This window comes from Rhinatrema bivittatum, chromosome 3, assembly GCF_901001135.1.
Source record: "Rhinatrema bivittatum chromosome 3, aRhiBiv1.1, whole genome shotgun sequence".
In the NCBI taxonomy this organism is placed as follows: Eukaryota; Metazoa; Chordata; class Amphibia; order Gymnophiona; family Rhinatrematidae; genus Rhinatrema; species Rhinatrema bivittatum.
Window position 1 is genome coordinate 395,260,328 of NC_042617.1, and position 18,086 is coordinate 395,278,413.

The following is an 18,086-nucleotide window of genomic DNA, read 5'->3' on the forward strand; positions in this document are numbered from 1 at the left end:
TGACCATAAGACGCACCTAGGATTCAGAGGGGGAAAATTTAAAAAAAATAAAATTGTGCTAAACCGGCTCTGCGTCTGGGCGTCTTATGGAGCAAATTAGGGGAGTGCATAGTTTTTTTTTTTCTCCCCATTTTGTTTTCGGGTCTGGGGAGGGCCATTTCGGTCCACTCCCCAGATCAGAAAATTTTTCTTTCTGTGGGAACCCCCAAACCCCCCCCCCCCCATCCCAACCCTTTAAATTAACAACCTCCACCCCCCTGACCCCCCCAAGACCTGCCGAATTAATTTCCTGCAACCCCCCACCCTCCTGACCCCCCCAAGACCTGCCAAACGTCCCTGGTGGTCCAGCGGGGGTCCAGGAGCGGTCCGGGAACGATCTCCTGGGCGTGAGCCGTCGGCTGCCAGTAAACAAAATGGCGCCGACGGCCCTATGCCCTCACTATGTCACTGAGACCGACCGCTGCTATTGGTCGGTCTCAGTGACATAGTGAGGGCATAGGGCCGTCGGCGCCATTTTGTTTACTGGCAGCCGACGGCCCTATGCCCTCTCTATGTCACTGAGACCGACCAATAGCAGCGATCGGTCTCAGTGACATAGTGAGGGCATAGGGCCGTCGGCTGCCAGTAAACAAAATGGCGCCGACGGCCCTATGCCCTCACTATGTCACTGAGACCGACCAATAGCAGCGGTCGGTCTCAGTGACCTAGTGAGGGCATAGGGCCGTCGGCGCCATTTTGTTTACTGGCAGCCGACGGCCCACGCCCAGGAGAGCATTCCCGGACCCCCGCTGGACCACCAGGGACGTTTGGCAGGTCTTGGGGGGTCAGGAGGGTGGGGGGTTGCAGGAAATTAATTTGTCAGGTCTTGGGGGGGGGGGTTGTAGGAAATTAAGTCGGCAGGTCTTGGGGGAGTTGGGGGGGGGAGGGGTGTTTGTTAGATTTTTGTTTGGTTTTTTTTTTATATTCGCTCCATAAGACGCACATACATTTTCCCCCCACCTTTGGGGGAAAAAAAGTGCGTCTTATGGAGCGAAAAATATGGTATATTGTTTCTGGTAAGGAAACCAATTGTTCTTTACAGTAGAAATCTACAGTGGCCTTTTTTCCCCTCTTATCTTTAGTTAATTTCCTAACCTAAAACTTTGTTGCCCTTATAGCATTTCCTTTCAGTTTTGCAAACTGTTCTTCTGCTTCTCCTAATTTAACCAATTCAGTTAATGACTCAGTGAGATACTCCTCCATCTTAAATGTTAGTTTTCCTGAATTATAGGACCCTCATCATTTAATAAATCACCTCTGCCTATGTTTTAATGCTGAACTGCTCCATCTAGTGATCACTGGATCCTAGGTGATACTCAGCTATGACATCAGAAACACTTTCCCCATTTGTAAGTACCAGGGCTAGTATAGTCCCCTTGCATGTTGGTTCAATTATTAGTTCCCTAAACAGTTCTTCCTGCAGGCAATCCAGGATCTCCCTGCTTCTAAATGACTCCTCTGCCAAGATGTCGCAATCAACATCCAGAAAATTAAAATCCCCTAGCAATAGCACTTCCCTTTCATAGTAATTTTATGAATGTCTTTAATTAAATCTAGATGTATCAAAAACTACGTGACTCTAAAAATCAAAAGGCGGTAGTTAATCAATGAACATCCAAACAGAAATAGTATCAACTTACACACCACAATTGTATCTCACTTATTCAACGATGATGACCATCATACAGAGCATATGTTTGACCAGTGGCGTAAAATGTTCAAAGCCAGATCTTCCATCTCTCTCCAAAATGGCAGCTGCCATGGTATGGGCTAAGAGCTCCAGAGCTCTTAGCCCATATCATGGCCGAGTTTCTCAGTTTAAAGGAAATTCCAAAGGTTAATAATGAGGCAGTTCATACATTTAAACAGGATCTGTTCAATATTGACTCAACTTACCTCTTTTCATCAGCATGTGGAGGAGGTGGAGAATAGAGTTTCTCTTTTGGAGGATGAAATGCTTGCTGCTGAGAGAGACCGTAAGCCCATTGCTGAGCTGTAATGCGCCAATTATTTGAGAAGAAGAAATAATGTTCACCTGCTGGGCCTGCCAGAGGGAATGGAAGGCCTGGAAGTAGTTAGATTTATTGAAGATTTCATCTCTCAACTTTGACAAAGATGTGCCCTGTATGATGGTCATCATCGTTGAATAAGTGAGATACAATTGTGGTGTGTAAGTTGATACTATTTCTGTTTGGATGTTTGTTTAAATCTATCCATTTCTTCTTCCTTCTTTCCAGACTAAGCCATCGTATCTCCTCCTTACTTCATAAGCCCTGCTATTCTGTTGCTATAATATTCTGCTCTGTGTGATGTCACTGACTCATTTCTATTGTGAACAATTACTTTCCCAAAATCTCTTATATGGGCAGTATTCAATATACCAAGTTTGAGTGATTTATTTTATATTTATTTGTCCAAAGTACTAGTTGGTCCCAATTATTTAATTTTTTACATGCTTCCTAAGTAGGCAATCCTTATAAGTAAGTATAGATTTGGGATGGAGTGGGTAGGTAGATGGGGGAAAAAACAAACAAAGAAACACAAAAGAAAATAATCTCAAAGCATACTCAATGAAGCAAAATTCATACACAGAAAATAGACTTCTAAGCAAACACATTTTCCTCTCAGCAAGCAATAGTTTAAATAAGCAATTTAGACAGACCCCAGTTTTTAGTCGGTGCCAGATTTCACTGTCAGCTGTTCTTGCGTCAACATCAACTCCTTTAGGACTTAGGTTCAGTTTCTGAATCAGATCTTCCATTCCCCGGGTCAGCTGGGAATGCTGCAAAGTGTTCACAACCCCTGCAGGAAGGGAGTTCTACTGATCATTTAAGAGAAACACTTATTGGTCAGATGTAGAGGCCACTTTTGCTGGGTTCCAACAATGCTCTGGTAGTGTGAGGCCCCCAGGCCATGGACTGCTGTGCAGTGACTTGGCTAAATACATTGCAGGTGATATAAAACAGGGCAAACAAAAATGTGAATTGTTGTGATGAAGGTTCATGTTACGTAGCACAGCAGAGACTGTTGCAACTGACCTGGAAGTCCAAAAGAGCAGGGGGAAACTTCCAGGAGAAGAAAATAGTTGCATTAACAAATGGCCATTAGTTGTATCCTCACTTTAAAGTAAAAATAAAATAATGTATACTTTGCACTAAGCAAGTTTTGTTACTGATATTGTAGACTTCAAAGAGGTTCAGAAAAGCTGCTGCTGTTAACCTATCCTATTTCATTATTTTTAACATAATTGTTAGAATTTTTTAATGTTACATTAATAAACTGGAAACTTTTTAAGCCTATTTGATTAATACCAAGCATTTAATTTTGATTTTACTCATTTATAAAATGAAAGTGAATGTGACCTTTTCTAAGGATCTTGAAAGTTTGTTAAACTAAATACTGCTTTAATCATTTATATCTCTGATATCACCAGATTTGAAAATGCCTGCAAGCAGATTTAATTTTGTTTCTGCCCTTGCAATAATTTGGAAAATAACTATTTCTGTATATTGCTGATTGTTATAGATTTTAATGGTGTTTAATGAAGAAAAAATCATCCAATCTGAGTACAGAACCTGACAGCATTCTAGAACCTCTAATCTTTTGAAAAATGTCAAATTGCCAACATGGTCACACATTCTAAACAACTGAAAATCAAACCTCGACCTTGCCCTGAGTACATATCTTCCACTTAAATAGAAGGTACTATACTTACAAATGAAAATTAGATCATACAATTTTATTTATTTTTCTGTAGCATTTCTCATATTGAAGACCACATGAGCGAGAGGCAAAACCACAACAGAAAATGCAAGAGTGTGCCAGTATTGGCAGCAGGATTTAAGTAAACCAAAAGACAGTTGTTGGTATTACATATGAATAGAGTATAATACATTAATATCAATAAAATAAAATTCATACCAAATACATGATTAATAAATAGATGTAAACTATAATAATGTAAAAATGGTCACAGTAGGGGCATGGCTAGGGCATAGATGGATGGCCACATAGATACTCTACTCCAGTTACTATTTCTAGATCAGAGTCCTTGTTTGATTTTTATTTGGCTATTTTTTTTTTGTAGATTTTGTTTCCTATATTGTCTTTATCACATCAGACAGCAAGTAGCACAAGATTGATACGGTCTTCGCAATTTCCAGTGGCGCAAAAAGTTCAAAGCCAGATCTTCCACCTTTCTCCAAAATGGCAGCTGCCAAAGAGACTCCAGAGCGTTCACAAGCTGCCAGAAATGCTTTAAATTTATGAAAAGACAAAAAAATATTTATGGTATAAAATATAATCTATAGTTAGATTTCATTTGCCAAAAGACAAAAAAATATTTATGGTATAAAATATAATCTATAGTTAGATTTCATTTGCCAAAATAGGGAAACCCATGGTTTTATAGCTCTTATTTTAACTAGATATGTTCTAGAACAGATGTAGCTGTTTATTAAAAAAAAAAAAACAAAAGGCAAAATATAAGGGGAAAGAAGGGATAGTATTCTCTCTTATGGAGAGACTGCTTCAGTCTCATTAAAATCCTAGGGGGTAAAGTAGCCAATGAAGATGCTCCTGCACTAAAGATTCAGTGGCTTGCTGCTTCTATCAGTAGTATAATTGCTATGCCTAATCCAGTTCAAAAGGCTTTTCCTGCCAGAATGCTGCCAGAATGTCTGAAATATAATTGTTTATGATCAAGCAGTGGCTAATAAGAGTGAAATAGAAAGAAACCAATTAATAGAGATAATAAACTGACAGTTGTTTAGAATAGGTGACTTCCTTCAAAGTCTGTACTGTAGATGCAGAGTTGAGGAGGATCCACCACAATTACTGAGATGCATATTAATTTTATATAATGATAGTAAGGTTAAAAAAAAAAACTTGTGAAAGCATGAATTAAATTTTAAGTATAAGACAACATAATGTAATTTAATTCAATACATCTATTATAAGAGTGGAACTCTGTGGCTATGTGGATAGAACATCTTCTAAGATTGATGGTTGGAGATTCCAAACTGGGGGTGATTGTCTAAAATAAAAGGAGTGGGGGAGGGCAAGGAAAACAGGAATAATAACAGTATCTACCTGCGTTCTCTCTCTCTTTCTCTCTCTCTCTCTCCTCCCTCCTCTGCCCCCTCCTCCCTTCTCCTGCCAAAGCCTCTGGCTACCTGTCTCTTTTCCTCCTAACAGGATCCCTACCAGCCTGATGATATTAGTGCTGTCCCGTCCCGTTCCCCTCCCCCCCCACCCCCACCCCAGCTTTACTTCTTTCCCTTTGGCAGCAGGGGTGCAGGCTTCCCAGGGCCACCATTGGCTGGATTTTCTCTTTCCTACTCCAGCAGCAGTGCATTAGCTTCTAGGTCCAAGATGGGCCTGGTTCCTCTTCCCTGATCTGGTAGTGGTGCAGTGGGTCCCAGGGTTATGATCACTGCCTTTTCTCTCTACTGCTGCAGTGGAGGTACAGGCTCCCTAGGGAGCAGGCTGCAATCGCCCTGCTCTTGCTTTTCTATTGTTGAGCATCAGGCCAGCTGACTCCAAGCTCCCAGTGGTGGGAGACAGGCTGCAGTCAACCCAGCTTCCTCCTCCCTCCTGCTGCAATGGCAGCTTTTGCATTCCAGCCCAGCCATGTGACGCAGGTACTGCTGCTAAGAGCCTGAGAAGCACAATAAACAATCTACTTCTTTTGTACTTCTTCCACAGATGATGTTGGACCAAAAAACTTCCGAACTGGTGACATAGAAACATAATGTCAGAAAAAAACTGTATGGCCTATCTAGTCTGCCTATCCACCCAACTAATTTAGCTTACAATTATCACTCCCTCAGAGATCTTGTAAAGAAGTGTATGTTAGACCATCCTTAAAAAGCCCAGGACTGAGCATTTAGTCTGGTCCACCTTAAGAAAGCCAAAAGGGAATTCTGGTTGCAGTGTGTTTCCTCTAGGGAGAGGGATAAGATGCCAGGGCCCAGAAGAAAAAAAAAGAACCCAGATGAGAGGAGAAAAAGGCTAGAACTCTGATGAAATTATGTTTCTGTAAACTACTACATTTTTCTTGCCAGCACTGCTGATGTAAACAGGCTTTTGCTTGTTTAATTTGCCTGTAAATAATAAACGTCTGTAGAAAAATAGCCAGAGTTCAGCCTACTCTGCCCTCCAGCAAGCTAAAGACTGCTCACGCTGTTACAATTTCTTATATTTATCCCATGCTTTTATGAAGTCTGATACCATTTTTGTCTCCACCACCTGCACTAGGAAGCTGTGCCATGCTTCTACTACCCTTTCTGTAAAGAAATATTTCCTAAGATTTACTCCTGTGTCTACCCTCTTGTTCTAGAGCCTCCTTTTCTGTTGAAAGAGGCTAGCCTCCTATGCTTGGAAATCTTTGAAATATTTAAATGTCGCTATCTGTCTTATCTCATCTTTCCTCTAGGGTATACATGTGTAGATCTTTGTCTGTCTCCATAGACTTTAGAATGAAGATCACTGACCCTTTTAGTAGCCACCTTCAGCTCCAGCTGGTTTACTGTATATCCTTTTGAAGGTGCAGTTTCCAGAATTGTACACATTATTCCAAATGAGATCTCATCATCACATATACAGAGGAAATATCACTTCCCTTTGTCTGCTGCCCTTTCCTCTCCCTGTACAGCCAAGCATATTTTTGGTTTTTGCAAACACTATATCCACCTTTTTGATCACCTTAAGATCATCAGATACAAGCACTCCCAGATTCCAGCACAAAATAGATGTGTTCAAGATATTTTCTTTCTGTTTTTTATTCATAACTTTACAAAAATGCAAAAACACAATAGTTTGTGCAAGAAGCATATTTGGTACTAGTGGGAAAAAATACAAAAACAGATCAAAAATGAAAAGAGAAACAAAATCCCTCACTCCCATAGAGACCCAAAATTTATTTCAGATAGAAAAAAAAACCAAGAAAATATAAATCTGTAAGACTATATACATAAATCAGATTTACCTCTATGGATCTAGTCCTTGCTTGTAGAAATAAATTTAACTGATTGGTGTCATAGAACATATACTTGTTAACTTCTAACTTTATTTCACATTTATAAGGAAATCTTACCAAAGACGTCTCATCCTGCTTTTTACCTGGGTAGGTTTTGATACATCAGGAAACATTGCAGTTCTGTGACCCAATAACACATTGAGGATAACTTTCAAATAAATGCATGTGGTGATATAGGGCCCTTAACAATATACTTCCGCTTCTGAATCAAGGGGAATGGCTCTGCTCTCTGGATCTACAGGACGCTTACGTGTACATTACGATTTTTCCACCTCATCGCAAATATCTGTGCTTTGTAGTAGGCCATCGACACTTCCAGTACAGGGTTCTCCCCTTCAGTCTAGCCTCCGCGCCCCGGGTCTTCAAAAAGTGCCTGGCGGTGGTGGGAGCACGTTTGTGCTGGAATAGGGTACATGTGTTCCCATATCTGGATGATTGGCTCATCAAGAGTTCGTCGAAAGAGGGAGCTCTTCAGTCCCTCAATGTGGCGTTAAGCCTCCTCCAGTCACTGGATTACCTCGTAAACTACCCAAAATCCCAGCTGATGTCGTCCCAGCGACTGACCTTCATAGGAGCAGACCTGGACACCACGGTGGCCAAGGCATTCCTTCCCAGCGAATGCATAGCCATCCTGGCCAAGCTGGCCGGATCCATCCATTGCCGGCGGACAGCCTCTGCCCACCTGCTTCTGAAGTTGTTGGGTCATATGCCATCATCAGTGCACATCACCCCAGTGGCCCGCTTAGCCATGAGGGTCACGCAATGGACCCTGAGCCACTCAGAAATTCTCGACAATAGTCCATATAACCAACCCACTCCAGCTCTCCCTCGCCTGGTGGCTGCAGGAATCCAGTTTGAGCAAGGGACATCCCTTTCAGCCCCCAGATCAGGTAGCCTTGACCACGGACGCCTCCAACCTAGGCTGGGGAACCCATGTCAATGGCCTCCAATTACAGAGGGTATGGTCGAGAGCCGAGGCGGCCTGCTAGATAAACTTCCTGGAAATCTGGGCGATGTAATATGCCCGCTATGCATTCCAGGATTGCCTGTCCAACAAGGTCATCTTGATCCAGATGGACAACCAGGTTAACTATATGGTATGTGAACAAAAGGGGGCACAGGCTCTTATCTCCTCTGCCAAGAGGCGGCGCAGATTTGGGCCTGGGCCCTGTCGCTTCCATGCTGCTGCAGGCCATCTACCTGGCGGGCACCGAGAATGTGGTAGCAGACCGCCTCAGCTGGACATTCCAGCCCAAATGGTCTCTGAACCCCTGTGTAATGGACAGGATCTTCCGCCAGTGGGGTCAGTTGGATGTAGATCTCTTTGCGTCCTCGCAGAACCACAAGGTGGAAAGATTCTGCTCTCTACATGGGGACCAAAGGAGACCAACCGCAGATGCCTTCACCCACTCCTGGAGTGCGGGCCTCCTATATGCGTACCCTCCAATTCCACTAATAGGCAAAACTCTCGTGAAGCTACAGCAGGACCGAGGTTCCATGATCCTCATAGCCCCGCATTGGCATGTCAGGTCTGGTTTCCCATTCTCTGTGACCGCTGTCCAGGAGCACATTCACCTGGGCACCTTGCCCGACCTCATCATGCAGGATCAGGGCAGGCTACACCACCAGAACCTCCAGTCACTGTCCCTAACAGCATGGATGTTGAAAGGCTAATAATATGGTCCCTCAACCTTTTTGGTGATGTCTCGCAGTCCTAGTAGCTTCGTGTAAACTTCCCACACGGAAGTCATACCAAGCAAAGAAGAGGCAGTTCTCATCCTGGTGCATGGAGGAGGGTCTTGACTCCTTCTCTTGCCCCACTCCTAGACTTGTGGACTACCTCTGGTGCCTCTCGGAGTCTAGTTTACAGACTACCTCAATCTGGGTACATCTGAGTGCCATTCGCGCCTACTACTATTATAGAGTGGGCGACACTCCAATATCGCTGCAGCTTTTAGTGGGGCGCTTCATGAGAGGCTTACTACAACTGAAGCCTTCACTACATCCCCAGGTTGTGGCCTGGGACCTCAGCATAGTGCTGGCGTGGCTCATGCGGTCTACGTTTGAGCCCCTGTGCTCCTGCAAGTTGAAGCACCTCACCTGGAAGGACATCTTCCTAGTGGCGGTTACTTCTGCTCGCAGTCAGTGAGCTGCAGGCCCTGGTGGCCTTACACGAGATTCTTCCATGACAGGGTGGTACTACGCACTCACCCTAAGTTCCTGCCTTAGGTAGTGGCTGACTTCCACCTAAATCAATCCATCGTATTGCCCACCTTTTTCCCGAGGCCACACTCCTCATCCAGGTGAGCGGACTCTGCATACCTTGGACTGCAAGCATGCTCTCGCTTTTTATCTAGACCACACCACAGCCCACAGGCAGTCCACCCAGCTCTTTGACTCCTTTGAAAAAAATAGACTCGGACTTGCGGTTAGGCAAGCAGACCTTGTCTAACTGGTTGGCAGATTGTATTGCTTTCTGCTACCAGCAAGCAGGCCTTCCGCTCGAGGGCTGAGTGAAAGCGCATTCAGTGAGGGCCATGACAACGTCAATAGCAGATGTCCAGGCAGTCCCTATTGCCGAAATCTGCAGGGCCGCGACGTGGTGCTCCCTCCACACCTTAGCAGCCCATTACTGTCTGGACAAGAATTGTCGACAGGACAGTGTCTTTGACCAGTTTGTCCTCCATAATCTGTTTCCAGTGTTAGAACCCAACTCTTCCCACCTAGGGCCCAGTATGATCAGGCTTCCCCCGTTGTTGCCAACAGCACCCCTGTTGTTGTGCTTGTTGCACGTTATTGGGTATCTGTTTTCCCATGATGTTCCGGGAGCAGCCTGCAGCTTGCTCTTCACCCATCTGTGAGGACTACCATCCTGCTTGTCCTGGAAGAAAGCAGAGTTGCTTACCTGTAACAGGTGTTCTCCCAGGACAGCAGGATGTTAGTCCTCATGAAACCCACCCGCCACCCAGCGAGGTTGGGTTCGTCTACATTTTGTTTTTATTTTTCGCTCGTACTTTTCTGCTATAAAACAAGACTGAAGGGGGTCCCCGTCTGGCCATGAGGTTGGTGGCATGCTGGGCATGCTCAGTGTGCCAGTCAAAGTTCTAGAAACTTTGGCAAAAGTGTTCCATGACAGGGCTCCATCTGATGATGTCACCCATCTATGAGGACTAACATCCTGATGTCCTGGGAGAACACCTGTTACAGGTAAGCAACTCTGCTATTTACAACTGTCCAGAAGTTCCCCCATTTTTATTCTTTCCCCCATGTCCAGCTATACCGCAGACCTCATAGTGTCAGTTCACTGTAGGGCAGTCTTAGGCAGTGCTGATCCTGGAGTGTCATAGACAGGCCTGGTTTTCAGGTCATCCACAGTGAATATGCATGAGATATATTTGCATACCAACAAATCTCATTCATAATCATTTTGGATATCCAGAACACCAGACCTGTTTGTGGCACCCCAGCACTGATGTTTCCTATCTCTGTTGTAGGAGGACAACAGAAGGTGGCTTTCCCATCCAAACCCAGTATGCATGCACCATAAATCCCACCCATTTGTGTCACTTTTGTGGAGTGATTTTGATTTCCTCCTACAGGGGATGAGGGTAGGATATGAATGCTATTTTCATAGCATTCCCATTTCTCATAGTATATACCAAGGGTATCGAAGTTCCGTCCTCAATGGCCACAACTCAGTTGCTGTCTTGTGATTTCTGCATTGAATATGTATTAGATCTATCTGCATACAACAGCTACAATACATGCAGATAGAACTCACACATATTCATTGATAAAATCCTGAAAACCCGACTAGGTTGCGGCCCAGGAGCACCAAGTTTGGGGACTCTTGATATATGCTTTTGAAGCACTGCGCAGCAACAGTGATGGTAACTTTTAAAGAGGTGTGCGCCTGGATGCAGCCATTTTATAGCAATTATTTTATTTATTTTATTTATTTATTTGTACATTTTTATATACCGAAGTTTAGCTAGCTGCCTTCACTCCGGTTTACATTTGAAACAACATATTACAATTTTAGATGTAAAACAGAAAAAAAACATGAATAGTCAACTGGTATAACTTTGCGCTTTGCGTTACATAAAAATGGAATAACTTATATTACAGCATGATTTGATCACTTATACAACAGCATGATCTGATGAATAACTGATTGAGGCATAATATGGCTTAGGGTAAAACAACAGATGCTTATGTGTTCATGTTATCTGTTGTCCTAGTGTCAAGTTAATTCCATCGTTGGTGGGGAAGTGTTTGTCAGTCCGTTATAAGGATTAGATATTTGTAATGGATGGTTTAATTAAATATTTATAAAGTTCAATTGTCTGTAACAGAATGGGTGATACTTGTTGTAAGTGGTGATTAGTGTGGTATGGGTGACTAGCCAATTCCATCTTTGAAGACTTGTCTGAAGAGCCATGTTTTGAGATCTTTTTAAAATGTTTTCGTGTTATTTTGTAGTCTCAGGTTTTCTGGAAGTGAGTTCCAGAGGTGAGGGCCTGCTATGAATATGGCTCTGTTTCTTACTAGGGTGTGTTTGGCAGTTGAAATTGATGGTATGTCGAGATGTAATTTGTTGCTCTTGTGTTGCGTTGGGAGACGAGTTTCTGGATGATGTTATTTAGGCTTGTGTTTTCATTGTTGTGGATTGAGCTGTGTAATACGGCTAGAGTTTTATAGTCTATTCTCTTTTCTATTGGTAGCCAGTGTAGGCTTTTTAGTAGTGGAGTTATATGATCAGATCTTTTGTGATCGGTTAAGATTCTAGCTGCTGCGTTCTGTAGCAGTTGGAGTGGCCGAATGGTGTACTTGGGTAGTCCTATCAGTAGGGAGTTGCAATAGTCTTGGCTGTTGAATATGAGTCAGGTTGAGTAGTAAGGTTTCTGTGCTACGATTTTTTCTGAAACCGTGTTGAGAAGGGTGTAAGATGTTGTTGGTTTTGAGGTGGTCATTGAGCTGTTTGAGTGCAGCTTTCTCAGTTAGTTTGGCGAGGAGGGGTAGTTGTTGAGGTCATCTGGGCTGAGGTGTTTTTTCTTAATTATGGGTCTGATTGTTGCCACTTTTAATTTATCTGGAAGTTTGCCTTCTTCGAGAGATTTATTTATTATGGCAGTAATGGGTGGGGAAATGATATGTGCTATTTCCTTGAGGGTACGAATCTGTATTGAGTCGAGTTCATGGCGTGCTGGGTTTAGGTTTCTGAGAAGTTTCTCTATTTCGGTTGTTGAGATGGGATCGAATGTTGGCCATGGAATCAGGTTTTTATAGGTTAGTTGGTCATCCAGGTTTGTGTTACTGTTGAAGTTTTTGGTTATCTTGCTTATTTTGATTTTGAAAAACAGAGCAAGATCTTGGCTTAGGTTTTTGGTTTGAGGTATGGAACTGTTGTTGTTTGATATAAGGTTGTTTACTATGTTGAAGAGTGATTTGGTGGTGTTTGCTGAGTTTTTAATTTTTTTACTATAGTAGTCTCGTTTGGTTTTGTTAATCATTTTTTTGTAAATCGCCAGCTATGTGCGGTATCTTTCCAGTGTTAGTGGGCATTTGTTTTTTCTCCATTCTTTTTCTTTTTTCCTTGGTATGGATTTGGTGTCTTTCAGTTGATTGTTGAACCATGGGTTTGCTCTTTCTCTTTTGTTGTTGATCTGTTTTGTTCTTTCCGGGTTTATGTTGTTGGCGGTATCATCTGTGAGTTGGTGCCATGATTGGATGGCATTGTTTATGTTGGAAAGATCAAGATTTGTGAGCTGTTTTCCGAGTTCTTGTAGTAATGTTTCTGGTTGGAAGGGTGGTTGGTATTTAAAGGTGCATCTTTGATTCATTTTCTCCATGTTGTTAAGGTTTGCTTGAGTCTTGCAATGTAGTAGGTAGTGGTCTGACCATGGGACTGGAGTGTAAGATATTGATGTGTTTGATAGGAAGTCATTTGTGAATATCAGATCCAGGGTGTGACCAGCTTTGTGAGTTGGGTTTGATACTTGCTGGGTGAGTTTTAGAGAGGATAGATCATCAAGCATGGTTTGGCAGGATTGTGATCGTGGGTAGATTAATGCGTGCATATACACTTAATACAATTAAGTGTATATGCACGCATGTTGTAAAATAGCCTGAAAGCATGCACCTGTGTGCACAATTTTTAAATGGACATGCACAAATGTCACTTCTACTACATGTGGGATTTTAAAAGACACATGTGCCAACGCCATTACCAGTTATACCAGTCCATTCCCAGTTTGCCTAGCTAAGGAATAGGACTTCCAAAGCCCCCTAGTTTAATAGCCTCTCTTCTCCCCTGTTTGCCCGGACACTTAAAATCCTGCCGATGTGTTAATGTTTTTTTGTTTTACAACTTAACTTGCCAGCTGAAGTAAAGTTACATGGCAGGATACCCCAGCATGCACCTGTGCACTTATGTATTTACGCCCTAATTTGAAGTTAAAATCCGGGAATGCCCATACCCCACCCAGACCATACCCACGCCTCCACCCTTTTTTTGGAACTTTTCATTTGTGTGCTCAGCGGGAAATATGCATGTACTCGGGCGGCTTTTAAAATCCACTCGGCCCAACATAATTTGCATATCTTCCAGTTTTGGCACACATTGGGCTTTTATAATTCACCTTAGTGAGTACAGTTTTATTTTTAATGAATCTTTTTGGAATTGTCTATATTAGCCAAAAACAATGTGTTACATATTATGAGTTTCTGCTTTTTTCCTCATCTAAAATGTGTATTATTAACACACAATCTTTGGAACTGTTATTCAGAGATTGCTACAATCTTTTCTTTACAAAAATATCCAAAGTGTGGCCTGTAATGATTGAGGAATTCTGCTGATATTGATAAACCTCTTCATTTTGCTACCACCTCTTCATATGTGTTGGACTGAATGTTCTGTCTACTTTTTTTATTTATTTTTATATAACAGATCTAACATGTATCCTAATGATTTGAATTCACAGATCTTCTTAATCGGATTAATTGTATCCTGTTGCAAAGGAAAGAAATCAGTCATTGAAGGAGAGTTGAACGAAGATGATTCAGACATAAGTGATGAGGAGCTTCCATATGTGTAACCTTATATCTGTTATAACTGGCAGGCGTTTGTTCTAAGAGTTCAAAATAAACTTTAAATTGTATTTCATGTATAAGTACCAATTATATTTAAATACCTTGCACATTTGCTTACTTTCAGATTTGATTAAGAATGCTGATTTAAAAAAATCAGATAATTGAAGAATTTCAACTATAGTAATAGTTTATTGCAATAAGGATTTTAAATAATATGCTGTATATATATATATATATATATATATATATATATATATATATATATATATATATATATAAATATACTGGTTGTATGGAAAATTTCTTACAAACACTACAGCTTTCTGATATATACAATGATTCAAAGTAAAAATATTCAGAATATTTTTTCTTTGAAGTTAAATTACATTTGTTTCTCATGTAAATAAGGTCTTTCGTTGTGAGGTAGAAACTTGCATGTAACAGAATCTAATATTCTTATTGCAATGACTAACAATTTTTCAACCTGGTGTTTATTTTTTAAGCTATTGATAACATTTGAGTCTGTAAAGTCATTTTCAAATTAAAAATATAACATTGCTTATAAGAAGTGAAATTAATTGTGATCAAAATTACATCACTGATCTTCCTCTTTATATAGTTCAACATCTGTATTTAAAAAAAAAAAAAAAAAAAAAAAGGAAATGCAGTAGCCCCATGGCTCAGCTTGTAGTGTTATGGTATGTGGGTTCAAGATTTGGATTACCCATTGGTTGGAACCAGTTGGGCTTTGGTGTGGTTACAGAGGTGTTCAGGCCTAGGGAAAGCAAAAAGATAATTTCTGCTGCTATTCTGGTCCCTCTCATCCAATGAGAAAATACTGAGAGTGTCCTTAAGAGAAGATGCCCTTAAACCTTAAGGCTGCCAAAAAGTATTGATGCTTTAGGTAATGACATTTGTGGAGAATAGTGTATTATAAACTGCAGGGTTAAAAAAGAATTTAATTTATGAATTTTTTCAGTGCTTTTTCTGTGGCGACGCTCAAGAATGGTGTATAATATAAAAACAGAACATAAAGTAGCATAAATAAATACTTTGCTGCTATAGTAAATCAGAATCACATAAAATGTACATAAAATTAATATAGCATAAGCAACATTAAATCTGATTTTAAAATAATGCAGTAAAAATAGACAAAACAAACTCCCATTCACAATACAAACAGAAGTAATAGCAGATGAGTAGCAGTAGTATATTAATAAATATAAAAACCTAAAAGATTTTAATCAAATCACTAACCTGATAAATAGAACAGGCTCCATAACAATGAGTATATTAATAAAAATACAATCTTAAGTTTTAATCCATCAGTTACCTCAAAATCAGTCAGTAACTTCAAAGACAATATCAAGTAATAAATGGTCTTAACTATAACAGCAGGATACAATAAAAGAAGAAACAATTTCAAGAAAGTGAATATCCTTTTTTCAAGCATCTTTTAAAGACTAAATAATTATCTTTTGTGACATATAACGACAAAGAGTTCCAGGGGGGGGGCAGGTTACTGAATAAAAAGCTCTAATCCTGGATTTAGTGAGGTCTAAGACTTTTGAGGAAGGAAGGAATTTTTAACTATGCTTGTTGAGCAGATATCATAGCTCTTCCTGGGGCAAACCACTTCAAATAAGTCTTTGAAATTCCAAAGGCCAACATCTCTTAAACCTAAATTTTTAAAAGTTGTGCACATAAAAGTCAGCAAATACACGTGTAAATATCATATAGTTACATATATGCCATTTTAGAAACCTACAACATACATAAGGGTGCACAAGTAAGTCTATGTGTGTAAAATAAAAGGGCAGCACAGAAGAGGCCAACATTTACGCATGTAAGTTGCTAGTTTATAAGAGATTTACTTGTCTAAATTTGGCAGTTTATCCATTGTACCTGGCCAATGTAACTAGAGGAGGAGTAGCCTAGTGGTTCGAGTAGCAGGCTATGAACCAGGAGACCAGGGTTCAAGTCCTATTCTCACTCCTTGTGACCTTGGGCAAGTCACTTTACCCTCCATTGCCTCAGGTAGAAACTTAGATTGTAAGCCCTCTGGGGATAGGGAAATACCTACAGTACCTGAATGTAATCCGCTTTGAAATGCTGAAAAAAGTTTGAAAAGTGGAATATAAAAAAAAATCTAAATCTAAATATAGACCAGTGAGCCTGACTTCAGTGCCGGGAAAAATAGTGGAAACTATTAAACCATAGACATGGTTTAATGGAACACAGTCAACATGGATTTACCCAAGGGAAGTCTTGCTTAACAAATTTGCTTCATTTTTTTGAAGGGGTTAATAAACATGGATAAAGGTGAACCGGTAGATGTAGCATATTTGGATTTTCAGAAGGCTTTTGACAAAGTCCCTCATGAGAGGCTTCTAAGAAAACTAAAAAGTCATGGGTTAGGAGGCGATGCCCTTTCGTGGATTACAAACTGGTTAAAAGACAGGAAACAGAGAGTAGGATTAAATGGTCAATTTTCTCAGTGGAAAAGGGTAAACAGTGGAGTGCCTCAGGGATCTGTACTTCGACCGGTCCTTTTCAATATATATATAAATGATCTGGAAAGGAATACGACGAGTGAGGTTATCAAATTTGCGGATGATACAAAATTATTCAGAGTAGTTAAATCACAAGCAGATTGTGATACATTACAGGAGGACCATGCAAGACTGGAAGATTGGGCAACCAAATGGCAGATGAAATTTAATGTGGATAAGTGCAAAGTGTTGCATATAGGGAAAAATAACCCTTGCTATAGTTACATGATGTTAGGTTCCATATTACGAGCTACCACCCAGGAAAAAATCTAGGCATCATAGTGGATAATACTTTAAAATAGTCAGCTCAGTGGGTTGCAGCAGTCAAAAAAGCAAACAATGTTAGGAATTCTTAGGAAGGGAATGGTTAATAAAATGGAAAATGTCATAATGCCTCTATATCGCTCCATGGTGAGACCGCACCTTGAATACTGTGTACAGTTCTGGTCACCGCATCTCAAAAAAGATATAGTTGCAATGGAGAAGGTACAGAGAAGGGCAACCAAAATGATAAAGGGGATGGAACAGCTCCCCTTTGAGGAAAGGCTGAAGAGGTTAGGGCTGTTAAGCTTGGAGAAGAGATGGCTGAGGGGGGATATGATAGAGGTCTTTAAGATCATGAGAGGTCTTGAACGAGTAGATGTTAATCGGTTATTTACACTTTCAAATAATAGAAGGACTAGTGGGCATTCCGTGAAGTTAGCAAGTAGCACATTTAAGACTAATCGGAGAAAAACATTTTTCACTCAACACAATAAAGCTCTGGAATTTTATTGCCAGAGGATGTGGTTAGTGCAGTTAGTGTAGCTGGATTCAAAAAAGGTTTGGATAAGTTCTTGGAGGAGAAGTCCATTAAGGGCTATTAATCAAGTTTACTTAGGTAATAGCCCCTCCTATTAATTGCATCAGTAGCATGGGATCTTCTTAGTGTTTGGGTAATTGCCAGGTTCTTGTGGCCTGGTTTGGCCTCTATTGGAAACAGGATGCTGGGCTTGATAGACCCTTGGTCTGACCCAGCATGGCAATTTCTTATGTTCTTATCTGTTCTTTATAGTAACATAGTAATGACAGCAGAAAAAGACCCACAAGTTTCATATGGTAGTAATTGACACTCCGTGTAGTTTACCCCCAAGCCTTATGTTAAGAGTAGTAATATTTACAATCAAAACCAAGCAACGATCATATCTATAACAAAATTACTGCTAGCAACATATTTATGGGGTGAGCAGCCTTCTTGATAATTCATACAATGTTGCTTGAACATGCTTTGCTTTTCGACTTGGCTGTAGAAGCAGTTCTGTAAATCCCTTAATGTCTGTGTATCAGTACCCCAGACCATAAAAGTCGGAGCTCAGTGTTGGCTG

General features: G+C 40.9%; 1 protein-coding gene across 1 annotated transcript in view; it reads left to right on the plus strand.

The window, feature by feature from the left end:
• The window catches only part of LMBRD1 (LMBR1 domain containing 1), a 591,116-nt gene extending 576,878 nt beyond the window's left edge, over positions 1-14,238 (plus strand). Inside the window, exon 16 of the mRNA XM_029595663.1 lies at positions 14,062-14,238. Coding sequence (XP_029451523.1) covers positions 14,062-14,175 — 114 coding nt within the window. The 3' untranslated portion in view covers positions 14,176-14,238. The remainder of the gene's footprint in view (positions 1-14,061) is intronic.
• The last annotated feature ends 3,848 nt before the right edge of the window (positions 14,239-18,086 follow it).